Source organism: Orcinus orca, chromosome 2 (genome assembly GCF_937001465.1).
Source record: "Orcinus orca chromosome 2, mOrcOrc1.1, whole genome shotgun sequence".
NCBI lineage: Eukaryota > Metazoa > Chordata > Mammalia > Artiodactyla > Delphinidae > Orcinus > Orcinus orca.
Window position 1 is genome coordinate 117,814,695 of NC_064560.1, and position 26,638 is coordinate 117,841,332.

A 26,638-nucleotide genomic window follows, 5' to 3' on the forward strand; every position below is an offset into this window, starting at 1 on the left:
CGTGTCAGCCTCAATGCCAGCCACGTATTGCTGTCCAATAGAATCTGTGCTGATGGAAATGCTCTATATCTGCACTATCCAATCCACACGGGGCTGCTGGGTCCTTGAAATGTGGCTAGTGAGACTAAAGAATTGAATGTTTTCTTTTATGTAATTTTAATTAATTTTATTTTAAGTATCCATGTTTACCATATTTGAGCAAGCGTAAGGGTCTTAAATATAAACTCTTTATAACATCTGTGAACTATTATTATTGCCATTTTGCTGATAAAGAGATTTAGACTTTGAGAGGTTGCCTGAGGTCACATAAGAAGCAGAGGTGGCATCTGAACCCAGACGCATTGAACTACAGAACAGGTGCTCTTAATCACTTCCCACAGAAAAAGCCCAAAGAACATTTTGTCAGTAGTTGCATTGTACTGGGCCACGTGTGATCCTAAAACTGGCAGACTTGTGTATTTCTTTTACTAGAGTGGCTTGTTCTGTCATGAGATGGCCTTGAGGTATCACACAGGGTGGCTGGCATGACTGTTGATTTTTGAGTGGAACTGAGGTGTGACTGAGCCCGTGGGAAGCAGTGAGATGTGTCCACATTGAGGGCTAATCCTGACAAGGCCCCAGATGAATCATGGCCTCCAGGCTCTGTGCTCCTTGAGCACAGGGCCATTTCCTTCACCCTGGTGTCGCCAGTACCAAGCCCATGGCTCTAAAGGACATTGGTCAATGTTCAATGAATGATAGAGGCTTAGAGCACAATGGTCATCATTTAGGCCAACCTTTGGATCACACAACTCTGTAACTGGTTTCACTTAAATTCATGACCATAAATATCAAGTGAGCCGTCACATTCCCTGGCAGTCTGACAACACATCTTAAATATGTTCAGTCTCTGATGATTTCACACTTTCTTCCAAATGTCCAGCACCCTGATTATCTTGTGGCTTTTGGTTCTCCAGGATCTGTACCTGTTTGTAATCCTCCGTTGTGTGGGTCTTGGTGAAAGGCAAGGAATATAAAAGGGTCACAGGGTCACTCCCTCACCTACCCCAGGACTTGGGCTCAAGCATATGATCTAGGATTGGCTAATCTGGGGCTTGCAACTAGGACTCTGACTTCTGAGCTAGTGCGACCAAGGCCCACGGCTCTTTAGAGGCTATTCATAGTGGTAGTCATTGCAGGGTAGTCTTCCGCTGGCAGCCCTATAGGAGGAGTTTTCACCAGACCGTTCCAGTCTGTGCTAGTTCCATGGGCATATGAAGATGACTCCTCAGTTTGTAGTTATAACTTTTACCTCTCCGCTGAGCTCCAAACTTGTATATGCACTTGCTTACTTAATGGTTCCACTTGGATATGTAATAGGCATCTCAGATATTACAAGACCAAAATAACTCTTTTCATCTTCTTATAAAACTATTTACTTCTCATGTCTTTCCTATCTTAGTAAATGGCACCACCACCCACCCAACTGCTCAAATTCAAAAACCTATGAGTCACCTCCGATTTCTCTTTTCCTCTTAATGTCCACAGCCAGTTGAGTACGAGTCCTGTTGACTCTACCTTCAAAGTATACACTAACCTGATCGCAAATGTTGGTAGCACCTGGACTTTTGCAATAACTTCTGCGGTAGCCCCCAACCCTTCACCAAGATATCTATGTCGCAATACCTGGAACCTGTGACTATGTTACCTTACATGTTTAAAGGACTTTGTGATTAAATTAAGGATCTTGAGATGGGGAGATTATTCTGGATTATCCAAGAAGGTCCAATATAACCACAAGGTTCTTATAAGAGGGAGGCAGGAGGATCAAAGTCAGTAGTAGGAGATGTGACAATGGAAGCAAGAGGTGGTAATGATGTGAGCAAGGGGTCACGAGCCAAGGAATGCAGGTGGCTTCTAGAAGGACAAGGAAACAGATTTTTCCCCTGAAGCTTGCAGATGGAATGCAGCCCTGCAAACACATTGATTTTAGACTTCTGACCTCCAGACCTGTAAAAGAATAAATTCATGTTGTTTTAAGCCACTAAGTTTGTCAGATTTGTTACAGCAGCAATAGGAAGCTAATACAACCCTCTAATTGGTCTCTCCATTTCCTGCCTTGTCTCTACAATGCCTTATCTACACCACAGCCTGAGGATCTTTAAAAAGCTAAATTGGATCGTCACCGTTCTGTTTAAAACTTCCTTACCAAGAAGCTTTTCTTTGTATTTGGAACAAAATCCAAATTTACCAGGGCCATCGGCCCTATATGACCTGGTCAGTGGATACCTCTCCAAGCTCTCCATACTCCTTCACCCCTCCTTCCACATGCCACCTCCACCCCACCCCCAAGCCTTGTGGACATGGGGCAACTTGTTTCCCCATTGGGGCCCTTGTTCTAGCCATTCCCTGTGTCTGGAACACTCTGTTCCCAGATTTTTGAATGGCTAGTCCCTTTAGCTTTCAGCTCAAAGTTCTCCTCTTGAGAGGGATTTCCCTGACCCCAACCTAAAGTAGTCCCCCTGTCACTCTCATTTGTATCATTCCTGTTTAGTTGTCCACACAGCACTCTTTATCTGAAGCTATACTTACTAGTTTACTGTTTATTTCCTCACTACTCCTTTAACCCAAGTTTCAGGAAACCAGAAACTTGTATCCTGCTGTAGCCCCCTCTCCTTTAACAGTGCCTGGCATAGGCTAAGAGACCCTCAGTGAAAACCCATTGCATGATTTCATGCTTGACTTTTCCAAGACCTAGTGTTCAAGTTGGCTACTGGCAGAGCAGGGCCTACACCCCGGGTCTCCAGACTGAACCCAGAGCTGAAACTGAGACATGGCTCCAGGCCCTCTTGCTAGAGCTGGGGCCACCCAGCCTGGTCAGAGAAGAGGGAGAGTTCGGAGGGAACTCATGGAGAGTTCCCGCCATGGGAACTTATTACAATGACAGTGGTAATGAAAATAGCAGCTAACGTTATCGAGCACCCTCTATGAGCCAGGCACTGTTTAATGTAAGTTCATTTGCTCTTCACAACCACACAGTGAAGTGGATACTATTATTACAGGTTGAGGAAATTGAAGCACGGAATAACAGTACAGCTGAATATACACAACTATAGGTTTCCATCAGATCCCTCCTGTGCTCTCTCACTCTCTCCCACTGCTTGGGTTAGAGTATTTGCTTGTCTGTGAAATCAAGCACAGCCCAAGGGCCTCGGGGTCGTTGCCTTCCCGGGACTGGAGGGGGCGCCCCAGAGCGCAGGCGCGGGGCGGGGCGGGGCGGGCGGGCAGAGGGCGGAAGCAGGGATTGGGTGGAAGAGAGCTGAAACCTAATAGCGGAAGTCCCGCCCAGCCTGGGGGAAACTTCCGGCTCCAACGGCTTGGGACTTAATGCTGACGGAGCAGAGCCAGCAGCGCCAGGATGGTGCTGCTGGAAAGTGAGCAGGTATAGCCAGAGCTGGCCGGCTGAGGGACCGATACTGTTTGGGGCTTAGCTCGGGACCTCTGTCTCCTTCTGCGGGAGGGACTGGGACTTGCCGAGGCGGGGGGCGGGGGGTGGGGGTTGGAGTTGCCTAACGGGGCCGGGCTTCTTGTGTTCCAGTTCCTGACGGAGCTGACCAGGCTCTTCCAGAAGTGCCGGTTGTCGGGCAGCGTGTTCATCACCCTGAAGAAGTGTAAGCAGCTGCGGATGCAGCAAGGCCGGAAGGGAGCTGGGAGGCCGAGCGATGCCCCGGCCCGGGTGCCCAGTGACTGGGAGCCACAGGCAGAGTCTGTCTGCCGCGCGTCCCCGCCTTCCCGTACCTTCCTCCACCTGGTACTGGCACATTCAGGGCTGAGGGGCCGGAGAGTATTGGGGATTGTGGCTGGTGCGGCCCCCTGCACTTAGCCACCTAAGTCAATTCCGGTTCCAGTGGGCCCCAAGCATGTCAGGTCTCGTATTTTTGTCAAGGATCCCAAACCGCGCCATGATTAGTGAGATTTAGTCTGCTTTGTTATTACGGTGTTCCCATCGTGGAAGTGGCAGGTAGGTTCCCAAAGTGTGGGCAAGGCGTCTGTAATAGCAGATAATGTGGTTAACAGAACTAGACCAGTGGAGGTGGATTAGGTATCCTCTTGGAATCGTTCTCCTACGTTTTAACTCTTCGTCTACCTGTTAACCACGTCTGTGGCTGTGTTCACCAGGATGTATTTTTCATGCAGATGATGGTCGAACTAAACCCATTCCAAGAAAGGGTTCTGTGGAGGGCTTTGAGCCCTCAGACAACAAGTGTCTGTTAAGAGCTACTGATGGGAAAAAGAAGATCAGCACTGTGGTGAGTTCGATTCCTAATACTCCTAATTTTGGAGTTTAAAGCCTTGAATTTAACTTGAGGGGTATATCTGAACCAGTTTTTTTTTTTTTAAAGTTATTAAATAAAGCCTAGTGTGTAGCTCCCCAGCTGTTTTGGGATCAGGGTCTTCTTTTATTACCTTAGTAATAGAAAACCCAAAAGCAAAATTAAAACGAAGAAGGTAGAAGCCAAACACTTGTTAGAAATACAATTAACATATTGGTCCTTACTCAGAGTAGCACTGTTAAGGAGCAGTTGGCATATTTGATTCCTTATTCCTTCACTGTGCTGGGCCTTCGGTGAACAGTTTCTTGGTATCAGATGCTTTTACTTTTAAGCTGATTGTTTATTTATCTTTGTGGTTCATGTACCAAACATGTATTATATTACGAGAGCATATGATTTAGTCAAGAGTCCTAGTATTATTCCCTTTCAAAGTGGAGGTTGAATATGGCAAAACAAGAGACTGCTTGGATTCCAAATGAATACTTTATTTTGCTGGGGCAGAACCAGACCTGCCCTCTAATCACATCAGCATAGGATATTCATGATAATGTATGCCATAACTAGTTGATGTCTCCCATTACCAGTTATCTTGAGAAGACTTTTACAGTAAAGCAAGCTTATGTGGCTTTTAAAAATAAAGTTGGGTGTCATGAAATACGGAAAACTAAGGAGTCTTCAGAGGTAGAATTTCTTTTGTTGTGGTAGCTTGCGTTTTGCTTAAATGGGCCTGAATTAATGGTAGGTTTAAAATAAGATGGGGAGGGAGTAATTTAAAAGTATCTTGCACAAAAGATTAAGTCCTTTGACGTCTCTCAGAACCCTGAGAGAAAGTCAGTGCCATGTGTGTTAAGAGATTTCAACACAGGCAAGAGGCATAGCTTCTTAAGGAGCCCACTTCTGCCTCTTTCCCATCTTGGTACAATTCTCAAAGTGCAGAGCTACTTTGCTTGTTCCTCAGGCAGAGGAAAGTGGAGTAGAAAAATAGCTTTTAGTGTATTATGACCCCTGCAATTGGGAAGAAATATTTTTAAAGATTAGGGTGTTGTCTTCCCGAGGCTTTTGAGTTGTTATTGGGTGAGGCAGATGATTCCTATGTGGATAACAGGGGTGACCTTTTCCCTATTCTTTTCCAGGTGAGCTCCAAAGAAGTGAATAAGTTTCAGATGGTGAGTGTCTGGTGTTCTCTGTGTCTCGTTTCTCAGGGCAAGAGTCAGCATAATAATTAACACTGGCTTAAGATTGCTATTTAGGTTCACTGCTCTCCTGTGATGTTTTACCAGTAGTTTACAAGTAAAAGCTGCCAGGCTGTGAATTCTACTTTCAACGCTGATATTGTCTTTTTTAGATAGATTTTGTTGTCTTAGGCTTTAGATATGCTCTATGTATAGTATAGCTGAATGAGAAGTTGCCTGTAGTTTTCCATGTTTGCTTAAAAAAAAAGTAAAAAACATGCAACTCACTAGTGGGTGTTGCAGAAGCTGCTATAATGTGAGGGTGTTTTCCTTACACCATTTTCCTCAGGATACAAGTATCCCCGTGGTATTATATGCTTTATCAGATAGGCTTTCTGATTTTGGCTACCCTAAATCTGTTATGGAAGCACAGCAGATGCTCCACCAATTTGCAACTCTTCCCACTAAGGTCATGCTCTGTGTCTTTTAGGCTTATTCAAACCTATTGAGAGCTAACATGGATGGGCTGAAGAAGAGGGACAAAAAGAGCAAGAGTAAGAAGAGCAAAGCAGCGCAGTGAAGGGCACCAGGTTTCCTGCTTTCACCAGTTAACCACTGAATTGCTATTTTTCCTTTGGTTTTTACTTTTGGCCACAAAGCTGGGTTTCTGATTCCTCTACAATAACTGTTTTCATGTGAGATTAGGGTCATTTTTGGATGGAAGAAGGGCTGCAGTGTTTACAGGGTAGTTACAAGAAGCCAGTTTATTTTATATCTGGCTAAGTGGTCTGTGTTGTATGGTTGTATGTTTCTGGATAATAGTTTACAGTCTCTGTAGCCGTCTGTGAAGAGCACTGTATCATTAAACCTGTATTTATCAGTACTGACCATCTTTTATTCCTTTTCCCATCCCATAAAAAGTTTCTGGCAATAGTTCCTCATTCTGGAATGACTGATTATGAATAGGCTTTAGGCCCTGTCTTATGAGTTACTGGAATTGAAACCTGACAATTTTATAAAAAGTTGTGTTATTTCATGGGTATTTTTCCCAACTTGGCTGTATAATTTTTTTTTTTTTCTTGCGGTACGCGGGCCTCTCACTGTTGTGGCCTCTCCCGTTGCGGAGCACAGGCTCCGGATGCGCAGGCTCAGCGGCCATGGCTCACGGGCCCAGCCGCTCTGCGGCATGTGGGATCTTCCCAGACCCCGGCACGAACCCGTGTCCCCTGCATCGGCAGGCGGACTCTCAACCACTGCGCCACCAGGGAAGCCCCTTGGCTGTATAATTTTATCATCATAGTTCCTTTAGCAAATTTGAATGAGTTCTCATAGCCAAATGAGAGTTTGCTTAACCAAACTAAGGATAAGCCTATTACAAAATCATCAAGAATAAAGATTCCAAGTTAATGATGATATTTGATTTCTTTATGCCCTTTATTTTGGACATTTTCATGTGCTCGGTATATAGGGCTGAGAAGAACAAGGCTGTTTTCTTGTGTTCTAGCTCCACAAAACCTTTAGTGCTAATAGATTTGCAATTAAAAAGCAATAGATATATGAAAACATTATATTCAAAAGATAAATTTATAATATATTACACATGAAAAACCTACAAAGCTCAACTCTGTAGGACAGCTTCTTAGAACGTAAAGCTAATTTAAAACAATGAATGTACAACATTTTATAGTATAAGCTCCTGTCTGTTTGAACAATGTAATGATCGTTCGTTCTTTAGGATTAAAATAAGATTCTGTAGTAGTCATCTCTGTAGCTATACAGGAACAGCACAGACACCCTGCAAAAGAAGGGAGAAGACAGGATCAGTATAATGGTAGAGAACAGAGTTGATAAATTATTTTTAGAACACGTAACTGTAGGAGTTTTGTGTAATCAACAACAATATGGAAGGCCAGTCACTAAAAACATTACATAAGTTTTAGACAAGCTATGACTGGCAAGGGTCCACAGTATAAGGGTCTACACGAGGAGCCCACCATTCACCTCACAGGCTTTGTTGTTTCCTTTTAAGTGGATGATAACATGAACAACTGGCAAGGGGATATAAAACAAAGTAGTCACACTTATTTTCGTTCATTTAGATGTTCCTAGGAGTGACCTGGGTGATTAAAAATTATAACTGGTGCAGAAAAAGCATTTGAAAAGACTCATACCCATTCATAATTGTAAAAAAATAAAACAGAAAAACACCCTTCAGAAAATGAGTAATTAAAAAAAATTATAACTGGGATAGCTGCTACTGGGACCACTGCGTTTTGTTATTGACAGGATCATGACTGTGATTCACAGTCCTGATTACCAGTTGCAGTTCCAATGTAGCAACTTATTGGCCATCTAACCTCAACATGACAGTAAGGTATTTGTCACTTTAAAAACCCTCCTTGGGAAAAAGACCCCAAAAAACAAAAAAACCCTCTTTGAGTTTAACCCATGTTGAAATCTGCAATGCCTAAGTAATAACTTACTTTTTTTCTACTTTGATGTTATAAATTTCATCACAGACTAATTTGAGGTATCTTTGTTTTGGCAGGCGTGACAGCAGCTGCTTCACAGTTGTGTTAAATGCCTGTTCATCAGCATCCCACTAGGAAAAAAATAGATAAGACTTAACAACAGATACTAGGGTTTATTAAAACTGGGTCACTGATGAAATGTCAGTGCCATTCCCCCCTTTAAGTGTACTGAAAAGATCAGTTAGAGGGAGAGAGAACTAATGGGGAGACTGCTAGGGTTCTTCCTTTGAAGCATTGAGTTTCTTTACAAGACCAGTTTACTAGATCCTGACTAACAGTGCTGCAGCCCCAGTGTGCTCATGTGACTTTATACCAGTTATTTCTGCCAACTGTTGACTTTCTGTGAAATGGAGATACCACCTCTGATATATACCCATTTGAGTGTCTCATAAAGCAGTAAGTTCCCAGTATATGCTTATTTACCAGACAACAGAATACTAGTGGGGAGGGGAAACAGGGAAGGGGGAAGTCAGCTTATAAAAGAAGCTACAAGGATATATTGTACAGCACAGGGAATATAGCCAATATTTTATATAAATGGAGAATAACCTTTAAAAAAAAAACCAAAACGTAGTATGAGATGTTAGCTCTGGGGCAAAGTTCATTTTTCATCTAACTTAATCTGTGACTAAACACTCTGGATAGACAAAAGCATTCTTTGGTATGACGTTGCAAAAATCACCTGTAGTTATTCTTACAGTTGAACATTCTAATAGCAAAGCTAAGTATTTACATTTTTTTAAAGTTCAATTAGGCTATTCGATAATAAGGGTATGTACCTGTTATAAAAAAAAAAGCATATGAAAAAGGACCTAAATTTAATTTTTATGAAAAGATCTTCCATGTAGTTCTAGTTCTGCAAATGAGCTTCCCTACTTGGAATGAAGGTTTATAGAAGTGGCATAGTATAGTGGGTAAGAACATAGATTCCACTAGTCTGCCTAACTTCATATCCTGGCTCTGCAACTTCCTAGTGAGGTGAATTTGAGTAAGATATCTAACCTGTCTGCCTCCCATTCTCCATAAAACGTACAATGATTCCATTTATCTGTAAAATGGGGATCCGTAAGAAGGTAACATATGTATCCTTTGGGGTTGTTGTGACTAAATGAGTTAATATTTGTAAAGTGCTTAGAACAAGGCCTGCCACAGCCTGACACACAGTAAAAGCACTAGGCGTTTGTTAAAATCATCTCTGAAATTTAAAAGAAAGTCACTAGAAAAGTGTGATTCCCTCAAAATTTGATTTAGTAATACATATGTCACATAAAAGGAACAATGTTACCAAATTCCTGGAACTGCCAGAAAAATACCTAATATCACTAAGAAAATAATGCCATTTTCAACTTTCTTTTGGCAAATCAACAGCTTTGGGATTTTAAAGGCCATAATGCAGAAGAGTTCATCTTGCTTACCTCTAATGACAGAAACTGTAAGATTGTTTCTTTGGGTAGATCCACCTGTTGATACACAAAAATGTATATCATGTCAGGGAACCTAGGCAGCACATACTGACTTGTGCCTGTGGTGTCACTTTGGATGGAGCAACGTGAAGGGGATGCTCCTGTGCTTATTGAACTGGACAGTGATGTGATCTCAGCACTGGTGAACTAATACTCCCAGGCCCCACACATCACACCCCAAAGGTTTGACACTGCTATCTGCAGAGGCCTGAAACATTTAGAAAAATGATGATTTTCGTGTTCAGTCCCCTTCCCCCCAGTCTTTCAGAGGAAGAAACTAGGAGAAATGGGCCTGCATCCCAATGCTGCTAACACTGAGCAAAAAAAAAAGCCCTGACCTCCGAGGAAACTACTTTGACAGTATGGACAAAAGCCATCCTCAGAAAGTTAAAGAAAGTGACTTACAGCCAAAATCTCAATTTCACTGCTTTTCTGATGCAAGTTAGCAAGGGAGGTCTGAAGTCGGGTTTGTACCTAAGAAGAAGAAAGCATGTTAGAATTCAGAACCTGTCAAACCAAGCCATCTTTCTTGCCATTTCATTTCTTATGCTAGGAAACAATCACAGGTGACAAACCCAAGCCTAGAAGGGATCCCAAATATTATATAAGGACTTGCTCTTAATCCACCTCAGTAAGGTGAGTGTCTAGCCTATTACAATCTCAGGGGAAATGAGATTTTTATAGCCTATCTTGATCATTTGTTTACTAATCCACCTAGCTGCTTATTTCTTTATAATTTTGAAATGAACCTAATAAAAGCTCAGTACTGTAAAACACTGCATGTGGAAGCGGGGAGATTTTAGTATTAAGCTAAGTTTAGAAAAAGGGGACAGTGACAGCAATGAGAACATGGAACTGAAATATGGCAGAAAGATACGAAAAACAAGTTTCTACCCAACATCCTGAGAAACAGCCAGGAAAGCTCACAAAATGAGGTAACTCGATCTTCTGTATTTCAATCTAATTACATTCCTAAATAATGACTGCTCTCAAACCTTCTTCCCAAATGAGGCCAGTGTCCCACCTGTGCTCATTAGCCTTGTCCTGCACTTCCCTTCCCACTGTCCCTCCCATTTGGAACACTCTCATCTTCCCTCTCTGACTATTTAAATCCTTCAGGGATCACCTCCACGAAGCCTGTCTTGATCATCCGTGCAGACACTGATCTTCATCTCTCCCCCATGTCTGTAGCACACTCTAACACTCATTCAGTGTACTTATTAATTCAGCATCCTATTACTGATCTCCTTCTATCTTCCAACTATATAATGCATATGCTTCGGAGGTTATAAACTCTTCAAGGACTGGGGCCCCGTCACGTCTTTTCTATTTTACCTGGCACTTAGCATAGAATCAGGCAAAGAGCAGATATCAAAAACATGTATGCAGTGAGAAACCTGCCCCAAGTCTTGCAGTAGATCTCTTCTGCTTTGTTATTTACAACAAAACCAAACAAACCCCATCTGCTGTTAGAGCCGGATCAGAAAGTTTTTGTTTGGATCCAGTAATTCTGACAACAGCTGCATCTAGGTGCCCACAGTGTACACTGACGCCTCTTTGGAGGACAAATGGGGCAGAATCCTGGCACCAGAGATGCTCTGTGTTTATGGAATTTTCAGAAGTCACCAAGTTCAGGAAGTGGAAAGAAAAACATTTCCAGGAAACTGTTTCTTTTCCTCTCCTGTTCTCTTCCTCCTTTGTAGCTCACAGAAAGCCAAGGAAACTCTGACCACATACCTGAGTTTCATACCGCCTCCTAGTGCTGGCTGACAGCTTCTCTGGGGCTACCACGCTCACAATGGGAAAAACTGTTGCTCCATGGATTTCAAACAAACCTGAAACAGACAGTTTTAGCCGTTATGGCCTCATCTGGTCCCACTTTCTATAACACACCACAGAGATGGCGGAGACGATTAGAATCCACTCGGGAGTGATTCTATGGACTGGATTGTGTCTGAGCTTTGTGTTCTATCTCTGCAACTGCTTGCACTTGACCAGAAGGAGTCCAGAACCCCACCCAACCCCCAGAAGTTCTGACACTTCTGTCAAGATCACCAGCCTTCTTTCCTCAGGTGGGAGGTGACAAAGGCATAGAGAGGCAGTATGAGCCAAACCTCATGAACCTAAGAAAAAAATCAAACAGTATTTCCCAAACTCTAATACTTCTTTAAATTCCTCAAAGCATTTGAAATCTGATGGTGGCACAAAATCTGCTAACAGAAATGAACCCAGAAGACCCAATTCTGTTAAAAGCCAAGTATGTCTTCTCGTGGACTTCACTGGGACATTTTTCAGTCAGGCTGACAGATGTGGTGAAACTAAAGGCGTAACTATCACCACTGTTCCCTCTTGGCTTTCATGAAAACAAATATATAGTGTCTTTCTCCAAGGCATTTCAAAATGCTTTTCTTCAATCTTCCATATGGGGAAAACGTATCTACATTTGACCTATATAATAAACTGAATCAAAGGAAGATTAAACCACTTGTAAAAATAAGACAGAGATATATCAGGACCAAAAGAGTCACCAAACTCCCAGTGGTTTTATCATTTTCTAGAATGTGGGTTTCAAAGGGATAAATTCCATTTGGTATAACTGTGTATATGTTACTTTAAGAGTATATTTCTGATGCAGTGAGTTAGCCACAGTCTTAAGTATTTAGAGCAAACACACACATACATACACACACACACACACACACACACACACACAAGCATTATTATGTTTAGGTTACAATTAGTAATTATACCTGAAGCATTAGAAAATGACCCCTTCAGATTTTGTACTGCAAGATTATCGGAAGCTTCTCTAAAAACAAGCAAACAAAAACAGTTAGAATAAACAGTCATTAAGACAAAACGCAGATAATTTACAGTGAGCTATACTTAGAGGGAGGCTTTTTTCTATTAAATATAAAAATATTTAATAAATATTGGTTATTAGTGGAGGAAAAACAAAAACAAAAAAATTTGCACTTAATTCTGCTTTTGGTTAAGAGCAAATAAAAATTATCAAGGCTGTCACTTCAAATTAACATTCTAGAGAAACATTCTGATTTATTCAGCTGGGTGTGAAGTACTGGCCCAACATAAGAAGCTAATTTCAATGAAATATAATGGGTGTTCTTTCTGCTCCCCTCACAATACAAGGAAACATTAGCAATGCCCCGCCTTCATTATGGCAGCAACCTTGGTGATCACCCACAGGAGAACATTTAGTAAATGAGATTCTTTCAAAAGCTGTTGAATGGATGTTCTTTCAAAGACTGAATTAATTTATAGCCTTTGAGAGACATAATAGCACTCTATCTTGGGAAAACAGGGAAATAAACATTCACATGGAGGAAAGATTTTAAACCTTTCCCTGCTAAAACTAAATCCCATCTGGCCTGTTAAGCATCTTAATGATGTTTGCCTGTACTAGTACTAATAGTCACTATTAATTAGTTGACTATTTTTTGTTTTTCCTTCTAAACCTCTGCCTTTGATTTGGATTCTTAATCCTAATACCTAGTGACTTGAAGAACATTATATTCTCTTAGAAAAAGCCTGATGGTGAATGTAGTCAAGCTAGGTGCATACGGGCAGGGTCGGGGCCGGGGCCGGAGAAGCAAGCAGGAACATTTATTTTATATAAGCCAGGATTTCTCTGTCTTGGCACTATTGACATTTTGGGCCAGGTAACTGTTTGTTGGGGTGGGGGTGGGGGGTCAGTCCTCTGCACTACAGGATGTTTAACAGCATCCCTGGTCCCTGCTAGATAGCAGCAGCACCTCCCGTTTAACAACCAAAAATGCTGTCTCCAAACATGGCCAAATGTCCTCTGAGGGGCAAAACTCCTGCTGGTTGAGAATCACGGATATAAGCCAAAAAAAGTAGAGTACTGTATTTTCTGATTATGAGCATAAATACAGGAGTTACAAATATATAGAAAAGCTTAAGGGAAATTAAGATCCCTTGTAATCCCACTAACCAGAAATAACTATAATTTAAAAATTTGGTCCATCATTGCACACATTCTTCTATGTATGGGCTATATATTTTGGTTGAAACAAAAATGGGATATCATACATCTTATTTGTGGACACCCTTCCTTGTAATAAACTCAGCTTTACCATAATATTTTTAAAGGCTGCACAGTATTTCACTGTATTTACTGTAATTGGAACAGTCTTCTATAATATTGTGATATTATAAGTGAGATTCTCAAAGTGTGGTCCAGAGACCCCTGGAAGCCCCTGAGATCCTTTCACAGGGTATCTGCAATGTCAAAACTATTTTCACAATAATCCTAAAATGTTAACTATCCTTTTTATTCTTATCCTCTCATTAATGTGTGATGGACTTTTCCAGAGACTACAGGATGTGTGGTATCACAACAGACTGAATGCAGAAACAGACAAGACAATATAGTTTCTTCTACTAAAGCATTAGAGATTACAAAAATGTACAACAATGCATTAACAATATCTGCAAAAATGTGAAACAATGCCATTCTTTCTTACTACATTTATTTTGTTTTGGAAAAGTTATTTTTTTTTATTTTTAAATAAATTTATTTATTTTGTTTTGTTTTATTTTTGGCTGTATTGGGTCTTCGCCGCCGCACGCAGGCTCCCTCCAGTTGCGGTGAGTGGGGTCCACTCCTCGTTGTGGTGTGCGGGCCCCTCACCGCAGTGGCCTCTCTCGTTGCGGAGCACAGGCTCCAGGCACGCAGACCCCAGCAGCTGCGGCACGCGGGCTCAGTAGTCGTGGCTCACGGGCTCTAGAGCACAGGCTCACTAGTCGTGGCGCACGGGCTCAGTAGTCGTGGCGCACGGGCTCAGCTGCTCCGCGGCACGCGGGATCCTTCCAGACCAGGGATCAAACCTGTGTCCCCTGCCTTGGCAGGCGGACTCCCAACCACTGCGCCACCAGGGAAGCCCGGAAAATAGTTATTTTCCATTAAAAAATGTTATGTAGGTTTGCATGTAATGAGTTTGTTATTTAAAATAAGTATTTTTTAAATGTTTACATTTTAATTTCTAACATAGAAATTATTGATAGATATAATCCACATAAACAAAGCTCTTTGGGGTCCTCAAATAATTTTTAAAGGTATAAAGGGGTTCTGAAACCAAAAAGTTTGAGAACTGCTATTATAAACAGTGCCTTGATAGACATCTTTGTACATATCCCTATGGAATAATTTTACTATAAATTCCTAAACTGGAATTGCTGGGTCAATTTTTTTTTTTTTTAAGTTTTAGTTTTTAGGCTTTTAACTTTGTTAAATTCCTATCCAGAGAGTTGAACCAATTTGCATTCCTATGATGAGTATGTGAGATCTTTTCCTAGAATATTATAATCTCCCAGAATATTAGATCTTTCAAAACCACTGACAAAACACTACTGAAATTCACTGATTAACAGACCAAATAAGGTAATGGCAGATAGATTTTGGTTCCTTAGGCTTTTCAAAATGATAAAATTTTTTCTGACATGTTATGAAGGACAAATGTTGAAAGTCAGTTATGACTAGTCTTACGTAGGGAGTCATATACTTAAACTGCTGAGTTACTCAGAAGCAATAGAATGGTTCAATATAAGTTAACCTGACTCATCCTTATTTCCCAAAAGGATCAAACTGACTTTTAAAATAAATGTATGGTAATTCTAGATAGGCAGTTGCAGCTGGTTTTCTGGGCTTTTGTTTACTAAGTTACCTGATAGTCCTTTCATCACTGACTTTAGTCCTCAGTTTCTGTACAACATGGTCCACGAGATCAGACTCCAGCACACGTTTCTCTGTTTGCCTTTCCTTCTCAAAAGACTTAACCTTAAAAAGAATGAAACAGATCCATCATTTCTGAAGCCAACAGGCTGAAGAGTACTATAGTAAGTCTACTAAGTCAACAGTTTAGGTTGATGGCTCTTAACCAGGGGTGATTTTGCTCCCCACAGGACATCTGGCAATGATTAGAGACACCTGTGGTTGTGACAGCTGAGGGGGGCGCTACTGGCATCTAGTGGGTAGACGCTAGGGATGCTGCTAGACATCCTACAACACACGAGACAGCAGCCCCACAAAGAAGTATCTAGCCCCAAATGTCAAAATGCGGCTGCTGAGAAACCCTGGTCTAGATCAGAATAGATTATAGATGACAGAATTAAAAAAAAAAAAAAGGCCAAGACAAACCAGCTCCTATTTCATTTGATTCTTTCCCATATTTTCCCTCTTAAACATCTCGGGTCAGTCACCAAGGTTTCTACAACTCCTTGCTCCCTCCTTTCCAAACCCTAGTCCAGTCATCCCACTTTTACAGTGCCTATCTTTTCCTCTTCACTCCCATGGCCAGCACCCTGCCTTGGCTTGGGATAGCCTGATAGTCTGCCCTCAGCTACTGCATCTCCAAGTATCCCTCACTCCATTCCATGCTACATATCCCTGCAGATGAATTTTTCTCATATACACCCTGATGTCCCCTTCTGTCCAAAAACATACCCTGGCTCCCCCCTAACTGCTAAAACAAGTCCAAATTCCTTGGCTGGGCATTCTATCTCTCCTTGATCTAGCTAGAACCATTCTCTCCTGCTGAAGTACCCTTCTCCACAATCCTGCTTTACCCCAAATGGACTAATCAGGGTAATACCAGAAGGGTTCCCTGCTGGCCTGCCTCTATCTTTGGGACAATTCTACTGAAAGAACTACATTACCACTGCTATTCCTTTGCTTAAAAGGCCTTTTTAGCATGTACCTATATCCTGCCCATCCATGAGGGTCCAGCATTAATCCCACCTCCATTCTGAAGACTTCCCTGCTACCTCTGTAGTAACCTCTCAGGCTGATGAAACCTCAGAGAACTTTCTTGTTGGACTCCCATGGCATTGAGCATTTTCGAGCTCACAATCGTGCATGAATGTCTTCTGTTCCCTGCTGGATTACAGGAGCCTTGACAGCAGGGCCTGTGGCTTAAATGTCCCTGCATCCATCGTGGCCCTAAATTCAATCCCTCCTATACTGTGAATGCTTAATAATGCACTTGCTAAGTGGGTGAATGAAGTGATGTCTTGCTCTTCAAATATGAAGATGATGCTATTGACCCACCATTAACAGAGGCAGAAGAGTCAACAGAGCTGGATGGGCTGGAACAATGTACTAAAATGAACAACATCACATTTAACAGCAATAAATATGAAGTCCTGTCATCAAGCCTCATTGTAGAAGGCTGGTCAGACATGGTGAGGACTGTGAAAAGGCCAGTGGGTTTTAGTTGATGATAAATTCAGGATGAGCCAAAAGAACTGCATGGTTGCTAAAGTTAGTTCACTTGTAGGCTGTATTAGGAGAAATATGTTATCTAGATTGAGAGAGGTCACAGACCCTCCTCATTTAGTCAGAACATGCTTAGAGCACTCTGTAGAATTCTAGTATCACATTTAAGGACAGACATTGACAAAGTTAAGTGTGTCTAGAGGAGGTTAACTAGGAGGGTCAAGGATTTGGAAATCACATTATGAGGAATGGCTTAAGTAACTGGAATGTTTAAACCAGAAAAGAGGACACTTAAAGTGGCATGGCAGTGGTCTCCTAAAATTTATGTGATGGTAGTAAGAGAAGGAGGAAGAATTAGACTTGTTATATTGACCATTCTGGAGGGCAGAACTAGGACCAGTGAATGTAAATTTGGGGAAGCAGATTCTGATTCAAGTTTTTAAAATTTGCTAATCATTATAGCAGTGGGTTACGATGCTGGAATTATCCAGCAGAGGCTAGACGATCATCTTTTGGTAATATTACAGGAACAATCACTGCTCTGGAAGGGGCTTGATCGGTAGGACTTAGGGTCATTTATGATTTTGTGACTAACAAGCAGACTAGTAGTGGGGACTTAACAAATCTTCCCATGAAGAAGTAACTACTATAACAACTGCCTTTCTACCTTAAACAACTAGAAAACCAGACAAAATATATAAACAATGTTTTTCAGACATTGGACAACAACCAGTGGAGGACTGTTATCCCGAGAGGAGGGAAACAAACAAAGTGAGTCTACAAGTGTCCCAGATCTCCGTGCTGAGGAAGTCTGCAGATGGCAGGGCACGGAGGAGGAAGCTGAACAGAGGCCAGGAGTCTTGCCGAGCTGGGGAGACTGCAGTTTAGGGAGGCCACGATGGCTAGAAACTGTGGGGCAGAGGACTGAAGAGGAGGGAGCTACACACAGAGAAAGAAAGATTTCTGAAGCTCTGCAGAGAAGTTCACTCACATCTTTGAAACAGAAGTGATCTGTGCATGGGTGAGAGGGAACTATCCAAGGCTGGGGAAACAACCAGCAGACATGAGTAGGCATAATAATTTCTGAGATCCACAGGGCCAGGAATAGTTCTTGTTCTTACCAGAGTAGAGAGACCTCATGACACATGGGGCCTCAGGCTGAATCCTCCAGAGGGCACTGCCTTTGGAGTGGGGCTAAATTAGACCTAGACTAAAGGCTGCCCGGGCCCTGCCCTGACAAAACGTAAAGTCAAGCCTGGTCAACAGAATCCAAGGGTCTTAACTACATCCCAGAACAGAGTCCAGCAGTAGTTACAGGAACATAAGAAAACCCAGCACCAAAAAATGTAAAATTCATAATGTCCAACAACCAACCAAAAATGACTGGGCATACAAAGTAGAAGGAAAATACAACTCATAACCAGGAGAAACATCAACAGACAGAAACAGACCAGAAATGTCAAGATGATGGAATTAAAAGTGACTATTATAAATCTTATAAAGAATATAAAGGAAACAAGAACCATGATGAGGAGAGAAATGGAAGACATTAAAAAAAAAAGACACAAATGTAACTTGTACAGATGAAAAAACTACAATATCTGAAACAAGAAATGCACTGTATGGGATTAATAGCAGATAAGATATTGCAGAAAACATGTGAATGATCCAGAATAAAGCATAGAGAGCGAGAAAAAACAAACAAAACCCACCAAAAACAGAGCCTCAGTGAGGGGCAAGAGCAAATGATTAACATACTGTAATCAGAGTCCCCGAAGGAAAAGGGACAGAACAATATTTGAAGAAATAATGTCTGAAAAGTTTCCAAATTTGATGAAAACTATAAATCTACAGTTCAAATCTACAGTTCTAATACCAAGTATTAGAACATAAAGAGTATCACACTGAGGCACATCATATTCAAACTGCAGTAAACCAGTGACAAAAGAAAATCTTAAAAGGTGCCAGAAAATAAACAGAAACATTATATACAGAGGATCAAAGCAGACTTTTAAACAGAAACTATCAGGTCAGAAAACAATAAAACCTGTGTTCAAAGTGCAAAAAGAAACAAATGTAAATTGTGAATTCTATACACAGAAAAATTACCTCTCAAAAATGAAGGTAAAATGAAGACTTTCTCAGACCAGTAACAGTTGAGAGAATTCATTACCATCACTAGTCAGAAATATTAGGAAATTCTTCAGGCATAAAGAAAATGAAATCAGAATGATAGCTGGCTGAACACAAAGGAATAAACAGTTCTAGAAATGGTAAATATAAAGGACATTCCTCCCTTCTTTTAAAACCTCTTTAAAAGATAACTGACTAATTAAAAGCAAAATACTTACAATGTACTATGAAGTTAATAACATATGTAGAAAAATATTGGCAACAATAGCACAAAGGATGATAGAGGGGAAATGGAAATATTGTTTTAAGGTTCTTACAACAATATATGAAGGCATATAATATTTTTGAAGGTAGAATGTAATATGTTAAAGACGTATACTATAAACTCTAGAGAAGTTTCTAAAAAGAATCCCACCAAAAATAAGAGTTATAGTTAGTAAACCAATAGTAGAGATAAAATGGAATAAACGCTATTCAATCTAAAAAGAAGGCATGAAAAGAAAAAAATGGAAGAAAAGAACAGTTGGAACAAACAGAAAACAAATAGTAAAATGGTAGATTTAAACCCAACCATTTCAATAACTGCACCTCATATTAATGGTGTAACCACTTCAATTAAAAGGCAGGGATTGTCAGAGTGGATACAAAGCAAACTTCAGTTAGTGACTGTCTCTAAATCCAAATTTAGCAGATTGAAAAAAAAAAAAAAGAATGGAAATCAATAAAATAGGAAACGAATGAACAAAAAATAGAGAAAAATCAATGACATCAAAAGCTAGTTTTCTGAAAAGACAAAATTGATAAATCTCTAGCCAGAGTGATCAGGCGAGAAAAACGGAAGACATAAATTACCAATATCAGGAATGAAAGAGGGGATATCACTATAGATCCTACAGATAGTGAAAGGGAATATCTGAAAACTTAGGTGAAATGGAATTCTGAGAAAGATACAAACTACCAAAACTCATTTAAGGAGAAAGAGGCAATCTGATAGCTCTTTATCTAGGCCCCTGTGGTTTTACCAAATATTTGAGGAACTCTACCGAATATCTGAGGATGAAATAATACCGATTCTACACAAAGTTATCCAGAGAACAGAAGGTCCTACTAATTTATGAAGCCAACATCACTCTGCTATAAAAACCAGACAAAGACGTTATTGGAGAAAAACAAGGGGAAAATATGTTGATTTTTTTCCCTTTAAAAATAGAAATAAAGGTTATGAGGTGATATATTTATGAACATTTTTATTTATTTATTTTTGGTTGGGTATATATTTTTTTAACATCTTTATTGGAGTACAATTGCTTTACAATGGTGTGTTAGTTTCTGCTGTACAACAAAGTGAATCAGCTATATGTATACATATATCCCCATATCCCCTCCCTTTTGCATCTCCCTCCCACCCTCCCTATCCCACCCCTCTAGGTGGTCACAAACCACTGAGCTGACCTCCCTGTGCAACGCGGCTGCTTCCCACTAGCTTTCTGTTTTACATTTGATAGTGTATATATGTCAGTGCTACTCTCTCATTTCGTCCCAGCTTACCCTTCCCCCTCCCTGTGTCCTCAAGTCCATTCTCTACGTCTGCGTCTTTATTCCTGTCCTGCCCCTAGGTTCGTCAGAGCCTTTTTTTTTTTTTTTTTTTAGATTCCATATATATGTGTTAGCACACGGTATCTGTTTTTCTCTTTCTGACTTACTTTCCTCTGTATGACAGACTCTAGGTCCATCCACCTCACTACAAATAACTCAATTTCGTTTCTTTTTATGGCTGAGTAATATTCCATTGTATATATGTGCCACATCTTTTTTATCCGTTCATCTGTCAATGGACACTTAGGTTGTTTCCATGTCCTGGCTATTGTAAATAGTGCTGCAATGAACATTGGGGTACATGACTCTTTTTGAATTATGGTTTTCTCAGGGTATATGCCCAGTAGTGGGATGAGCATTTTTAGTTAAATGCAACATAGTAGAATTGGTTAGGAAGTAGCCAGAGGATATGCCGACCAGCAGGTATCAGCTATAGTTATTATTTTCTTAGATGGTCAAAGGGAACAAGGGGAAAAAAGTAGGGAAAAAAACTAGCCATAGTGTTTTAATTTTTATATTTTTTTGAGTTCAAAGAAAAGTGTTTAGATTCAGATTCTCTCTTCCTTATTTTATACACTTTCTCCAAAAACAGGCCTAGCAATTCAAAAGGAGAATGAAATAATGTATTTCCACCCCACAACTAAGGGCAGGACCTCAGTGGGAAGGTTGGGTGCTCCACGGTTAATACTGTTTGGGAAATCTGACTGTTGAATTGTGAAAGATTTCCTCTGGTCTTTACCTTGACATGGTTTCCTTCTTTATCGGAGACAAGGGCCACATAGGTGATTTCATGATGTCTGCAGTATTCTTGTAACTCCTCTTGGGACTGAAACAAATAAGCACAGAGCAGCTGGAACAGCTTCAAGTAATTAACGAGAATGAAAACACTGTGTTCAGTGGATTCTCAAAGTGAATAACTAAACATGCTGATTTCAGGGTTTATATAAATATTTAAATATTAAGCAAGAAGAGTACAGAATTCAAAGGAGGAATAAGACTTCCTTTGCTTTCCTTGCTTTCACTATTGTTCTAAGAGGCCATGCGATTCAATGTGGTCAGGACACAGTAAGAGGTTTTCAGAAGCTTCACATCTTGATAGAAGGTGCCAAAAACTACACACACGCGCACACACACACACACACACACACACATGCAGAGTGAAAAGGCCTTTGGGGAAAGCAAAGGCAACAAAAGAAACAGTAGAAGGTGAAAAGCAGAACTGAAGCATAAAGCAAAGAAGCATCAGAGCAGAGAAGCCTGCAGGGGATGCCCCTGTGCAGGGCTGAAGTCACCGTTACTGAACTTATAATTTTACTTTAGGACAGAACACTTCTCTAACAATTTACGAAACAAGTAAACAAATGGCACAGGACACTGTTCTGTCAAATGACTACAATTTATTGCTCAGCATACTTCTGATATCAATTTCTACGTAACACACACAAAAATGGACAGCAGCAGCTCTTGGCAGGTAATGTGGAAGAAGCAGGTGGGAGGGTGGGGTTCTGTTTCCCTGGGCATCTCTTCACTCTCTGGGGCACCACGAGTGTGGCTGAACGTGTGTACAACTCGGAGGACCACCTGGAAGTGCAGCCCCTTCTGTGATCTGCTTGTACAGAAGTTAGTCGTCGAAAGGCCCCCCTTTCTAAAGGGTAGGCAGGTGCTCAGTGGTGCCATTTTCCTCACTCTGGGTGTGGAACCCAGAGCAAGTGTTAGGCCTGCTGTGGGAGGTCTGAAGATATAAAGCTACAAACACACTAAACACAGAATGCCTTTGGGAAGTGTGCTAGGCTGGATAATGGCCCCATAAAGATGTCCCCATCCTAATCCCTGGGAACCTGTGACTATGTTACCTTATATGGTAAAAGGGACTTTGCAGATTGAATAAAGTTAAAGACCTTGAGATGGGGAGATTATCCTGGGTTATCTGGATGGGCCCAGTATAATCACAAGGGTCCTGGTAAAAGGGAGACAGGAGGATCAGTTAGAGATGGAAGGACAGAAGCATAGCGTAGAGAGGAAAGAAGATGCTACCCTGCTGAGTTTGAAGATGGAGGAAGGGGCCATGAGCAGGAATGCAGGAGGCTTCTAGGAGCTGGAAAAGGCAAGGAAGTGGATTCTGCTCCTAATGTCTTCAGGAGGAACCAGCCTTATCAGACTCCTTGATTTTAACCCAGTGAAACTGATTTCAGCCTTCTGAATTCCAGAAACGTAAGATAATAAATAAGTGTTGTTTTAGACCACTAAGTTTATGGTAATTTGTTACGGCAACAATCAGAAACTCATAGAGGAAGCAACTGAATCCACAGAGATGAAGAGTTTGGCAGAAACTAAAGCCGTAGAGGATGATTTGCTATTGAAGCCACGACTCTGTGCACTCCACTCACAGGTGCTTTTTGTCTCATTACCTGTGACCAGTCATACATGATTTCTGCTGTGATTCCCGCTGACCAGAGTTTCTGGGTTAGGTTGATGGCCCTGGACATGGACATCTGGCCAACACTTACAACGAGGAGGTCACAAGAGCTTACTGTAACCTGTATCAGAAACAGAGTGATTACATTTAGAGGAGGGAGACTGTGGGCATATATGTGAGGCCAAGGAGGCAGCGCTCATGTGAAAACAGGCATCTTAAAATTGTGTACAGTGACATAAATGCAAAAGTCTTCGCTTCAAATGACATGGTTAAAAAAAAAGACACAGTCAAAAAACTTTTATATTAGTCTTTTAAGATAGAGTAGTTGAAATTATTTCTAAGTCATCAGAAAGACATTCTTTTTCTCTGGGAAAACTAATCTTGCCTGAAACAGGGAAAAAACCATTTCTAGCTTTGTAGAGTACAGCAGTATTTATGAACAAAGGGCTTTGATGTGAGTCTGCTAACAAGTGTAATATCTCACATTTACATAGCATATTACAGAGGAGGAGAGTAAGGCTAGTGGACTAAGGTCCCCCAGCTAAAAGCAGAGGCTAAGTACTCACACCAAGACTTAGGCTTGTCTCTCACGCACGGCAAAGGTAATCTCCCAAAACCTCAGTCTATAGCTACCACATCTGAGGCTCCATGTGTATGACTACAAAATGAAAGACATCTCAAAGCATACTGGGAAGCAAAGTTGGAACTTACAGGTTCTTCCATGTTGAGGACAGCAGCAGTTATCTTGTCTATGGCTATGCTGACCCCAATAGCAGTAGGAACCGGCCCCAGAGCCTGTGGTCCTCTAAACAGGGGAATCTGTGGAGAGAGACACACAGCTCTGCTTATGAAATGGAGACGAAAGTGTGATTATAGGAAAAGCAATGATTTGCACTCTAACAGCAACTTATCAAAGGGTTCAACAAAATAAAGTGTGTGTGTGTGTGTGTGTGTGTGTGTGTGTGTGTAGCAAGAGAGAAGAGCAAGCACACATGTCACTTCGTGAATGTTGATGAATGTTGCATCTAGCTCTGCACTGTTCAATCTGGCAGCCACTAACCACATGGGGCTTGAGCATTTGAAATGTCTAATCTGAATTCACATGTGCTGTATATATAAAACACACTGGTTGCAAAGACTCAGAATGGAAAAGAATGTAAATTAGCTCCTTAATAATTTTTAAATGTTTGATTATACATTGAAATAGTATTCCGGGTATACTGGGTTAAATAAATGCTAATTATAAAGATGTAGAAAAAAATGTAAAATTAACTCCTTAATAATTAAAAAATTTTGATTACATGCTTACATATTATTTTGGATATATTGGGTTAAATAAAATATATTATTACAATTAATTCCACCTTTTTCTTTTTACTTACTTTATGTTACTAGACAATTTAAAGTTGCATACATAGGTTCTAGACCAAGATGGGTAGGTACATTTCTCCCTATTCCTCCTGCTAAGCTAAAGCCCCTGGACATTACATATAAAACAAACATAAGACAATTCTGAAAGTGGAGAGAAGATGGCAGGCTGACCAGGGACCATGGGATCTGAGGAACGACATGTGGTGAGTTCCCTGGGTTTGGTTTTTGCCTCATATACTCTGGACTGGGTGCTGGAGAAACTGTCAACCCAGAAACGCCGAGGAGAACAAACAAGAGAGCCCCAAGGCAAAGCTGCTGTCTCTGGTCAAAAGACCAAGAAAGGGGCAACCCAGCAAGACAGAAAACTTTTAGACAAGATCTGCCCTGCTCCAGTCAAACATCACAGAAAAAGCACAGACACTCCCACTCACAAAGGCTGAGTGTGGGCCAACACATTCACCCTTTCCCAGATGTAAGGAGGCCCCCGCCAAGTCCCAGCAGGGCGGCGTCTGAGAAAACTAAATGGGGAGCCAGGGCTTTCGTATCCGCCTGAGAGTAATGCTTCCCCCAGCGGTGTCAGTGGAGACCAGGACCCCTAGGATCCCCGACTTCCACCCACACCCAAGAAGTAACCAGGCCCTCCTCCCCTCTGGGGCAGTGCCGGAGGAGGCTGAGTGGGAAGCTGGAACCTTCACCACTATCCAGCGGTAACAAGGCCACCTGCCAGCTCCCCCATGCCCCCACCCCTCCACTATACTCTCAGTGGAGGTGTGTGTGAAGCGGTAACAAGGCACCCGTCCCACGCTCCGGCTGTAGAGGGAGGCCGAGTGAGAAACCTGGATCTTCACCCCCAACCGACAGCAGCAAAATGCCACCCCCTCCCCTGCCCCGCCCCCCCGGTACAGTATCAGAGGAGACCTCCTAAACCAGAAGATCTAGGGAAGTTCCACAGTCTCATAACGTAAGACTCAAAATGTCCGGAATACAACTGAAAATCACGTATCATAACAGGAACCAGGATCTCAAAGTGAATCAGAAAATCAACAGGCACTAACAAGATGACATAGATGTTGGAATTATCTGGCAAGGATTTTAAAGCAACCAGCATAAAAATGCTACAACAAGCATTATAAATAGGCTCGAAACAAATAAAAACAACGGAAAGTCTCAGCAAAGAAGCAGAAGACAAAAAATTCACTGGATTGGCCCAATAGCATATATGGAGATAACAGTGGAAATAGAGAAATTGAAGATAAAAATCAATCTAAACAACAGAGAAAACAGACTGTAAAGGAGAATGTCCCAGAACCACAGGAGCATAACATTTGTGTCATCAGTGTCCTAGAAGGAGAGAAAAAAGAAGGTAAAGCTGAGAACACTGTAGAAGAAATAATGCCTGAAACACTCCTCCTCTGATACTATGCTGCATAGTGGTGAAGGTTCCAGCTTCCCACTCAGCCTCCTCTGGCACTGCCCCAGCAGGGAGGGGGACCTTGTTACTGCTTGGGTGTGGGTGGAAGTCGGGGATCCTGGCCTCCACTGATTCTGCTGGTGGGGGCGTGGGGGGCACTGCCCCCAGGCAGATATGAAAATCCTGGCTCCCCATTTAGCCTTCTCTGATACCTGCTGGGGCTTGGTGGGGGACCCACATTAGCAAAAGACAAACCTATAGATTCAAGGACCTGAGAAAATCCAAAACAAGACAAATCCAAAGAAAGTCATGCCAAGATACATCATAATTAAACTTCAAACTAAAGACAGACAAAAAAAAAATCTTAAAAGCATCGAGTGAGAATCATCTTTCCTATACGGGAAAAATAATTCAAATAACAGCAGATTTCTCATCAGAATCCCCAAATTTTGGGTAAATACAGCAGAGTTTCTTGAGTTCCTCAGAGTTTGACACTGGAAGCAAAAAGCGCAACACTGTCTGATGTGGACCTCAATGTATGCTGAGGAAATATTTAAGACAATTATAAATGGGGGATGGGGTAAGGGACACGGAGGTAAGGTTCTATATTCCATTTGTACTGTATCTTAGTTGTGGTGGTAGTTATGGGAATCTATACATGTGATAAAAATGGCACAGAATTAGACACATACAGTGTATGGATGTCCACTTCCTGGGTTTGGTATTTTATTATAGTTATGCCAGCTTTTTGGAAGCAACTGGGTAAAATATATACAAGACCTCATTGTACTATCTTTGCAACATCCTGTAAACCTACAGTTATTTAAATGAAAGTTGAAAACATTACAAATGTAGTTCACAAGACATTTCTACTCCTAGGTGAAATATGTGTAGGTGTTCAATTATACCAGTGGTTCAATTTTTCTGTAGTTTTGAAAAATTTCAAAATAACGAGTCGAGGAAGAAATGAGATCAAG

General features: G+C 41.3%; 2 protein-coding genes and 1 long non-coding RNA gene across 8 annotated transcripts in view; 2 read left to right on the forward strand and 1 right to left on the reverse strand.

The window, feature by feature from the left end:
• Positions 1-3,285: 3,285 nt before the first annotated feature.
• On the forward strand, positions 3,286-6,523 carry SRP14 (signal recognition particle 14). 2 transcript variants are annotated; one of them, XM_004274009.3, is made up of 5 exons: positions 3,286-3,421; positions 3,578-3,650; positions 4,177-4,289; positions 5,447-5,479; positions 5,976-6,523. In XM_004274009.3, the coding sequence occupies exons 1-5, from the start codon at positions 3,398-3,400 to the stop codon at positions 6,063-6,065; spliced, it is 333 nt and encodes a 110-aa protein (XP_004274057.1). In that variant the 5' UTR covers positions 3,286-3,397; the 3' UTR covers positions 6,066-6,523. The 2 variants fall into 2 exon arrangements, with proteins under 2 accessions (XP_004274057.1, XP_049561471.1); XM_049705514.1 differs by lacking the exon at positions 5,447-5,479 and having other exon boundaries at positions 4,177-4,322.
• A 526-nt stretch (positions 6,524-7,049) lies between these two features.
• EIF2AK4 (eukaryotic translation initiation factor 2 alpha kinase 4) overlaps positions 7,050-26,638 on the reverse strand; it is a 115,688-nt gene continuing 96,099 nt past the window's right edge. For 4 of the 5 annotated variants that reach the window (XM_049705510.1, XM_049705509.1, XM_049705511.1 and 1 more), the window contains 10 exons: positions 23,591-23,698; positions 22,872-23,000; positions 21,203-21,289; positions 15,185-15,297; positions 12,230-12,288; positions 11,217-11,314; positions 9,885-9,953; positions 9,432-9,476; positions 7,969-8,087; positions 7,050-7,280 (listed from right to left, as the gene is read on the reverse strand). In XM_049705510.1, coding sequence (XP_049561467.1) covers positions 7,223-7,280; positions 7,969-8,087; positions 9,432-9,476; positions 9,885-9,953; positions 11,217-11,314; positions 12,230-12,288; positions 15,185-15,297; positions 21,203-21,289; positions 22,872-23,000; positions 23,591-23,698 — 885 coding nt within the window. In that variant the 3' untranslated portion in view covers positions 7,050-7,222. The other variant, XM_049705512.1, reaches the window with a different exon arrangement.
• The window catches only part of LOC125963412 (uncharacterized), a 57,383-nt gene continuing 51,198 nt past the window's right edge, over positions 20,454-26,638 (forward strand). Inside the window, exon 1 of the long non-coding RNA XR_007475361.1 lies at positions 20,454-20,483. This is a non-coding gene — a long non-coding RNA (uncharacterized LOC125963412). The remainder of the gene's footprint in view (positions 20,484-26,638) is intronic.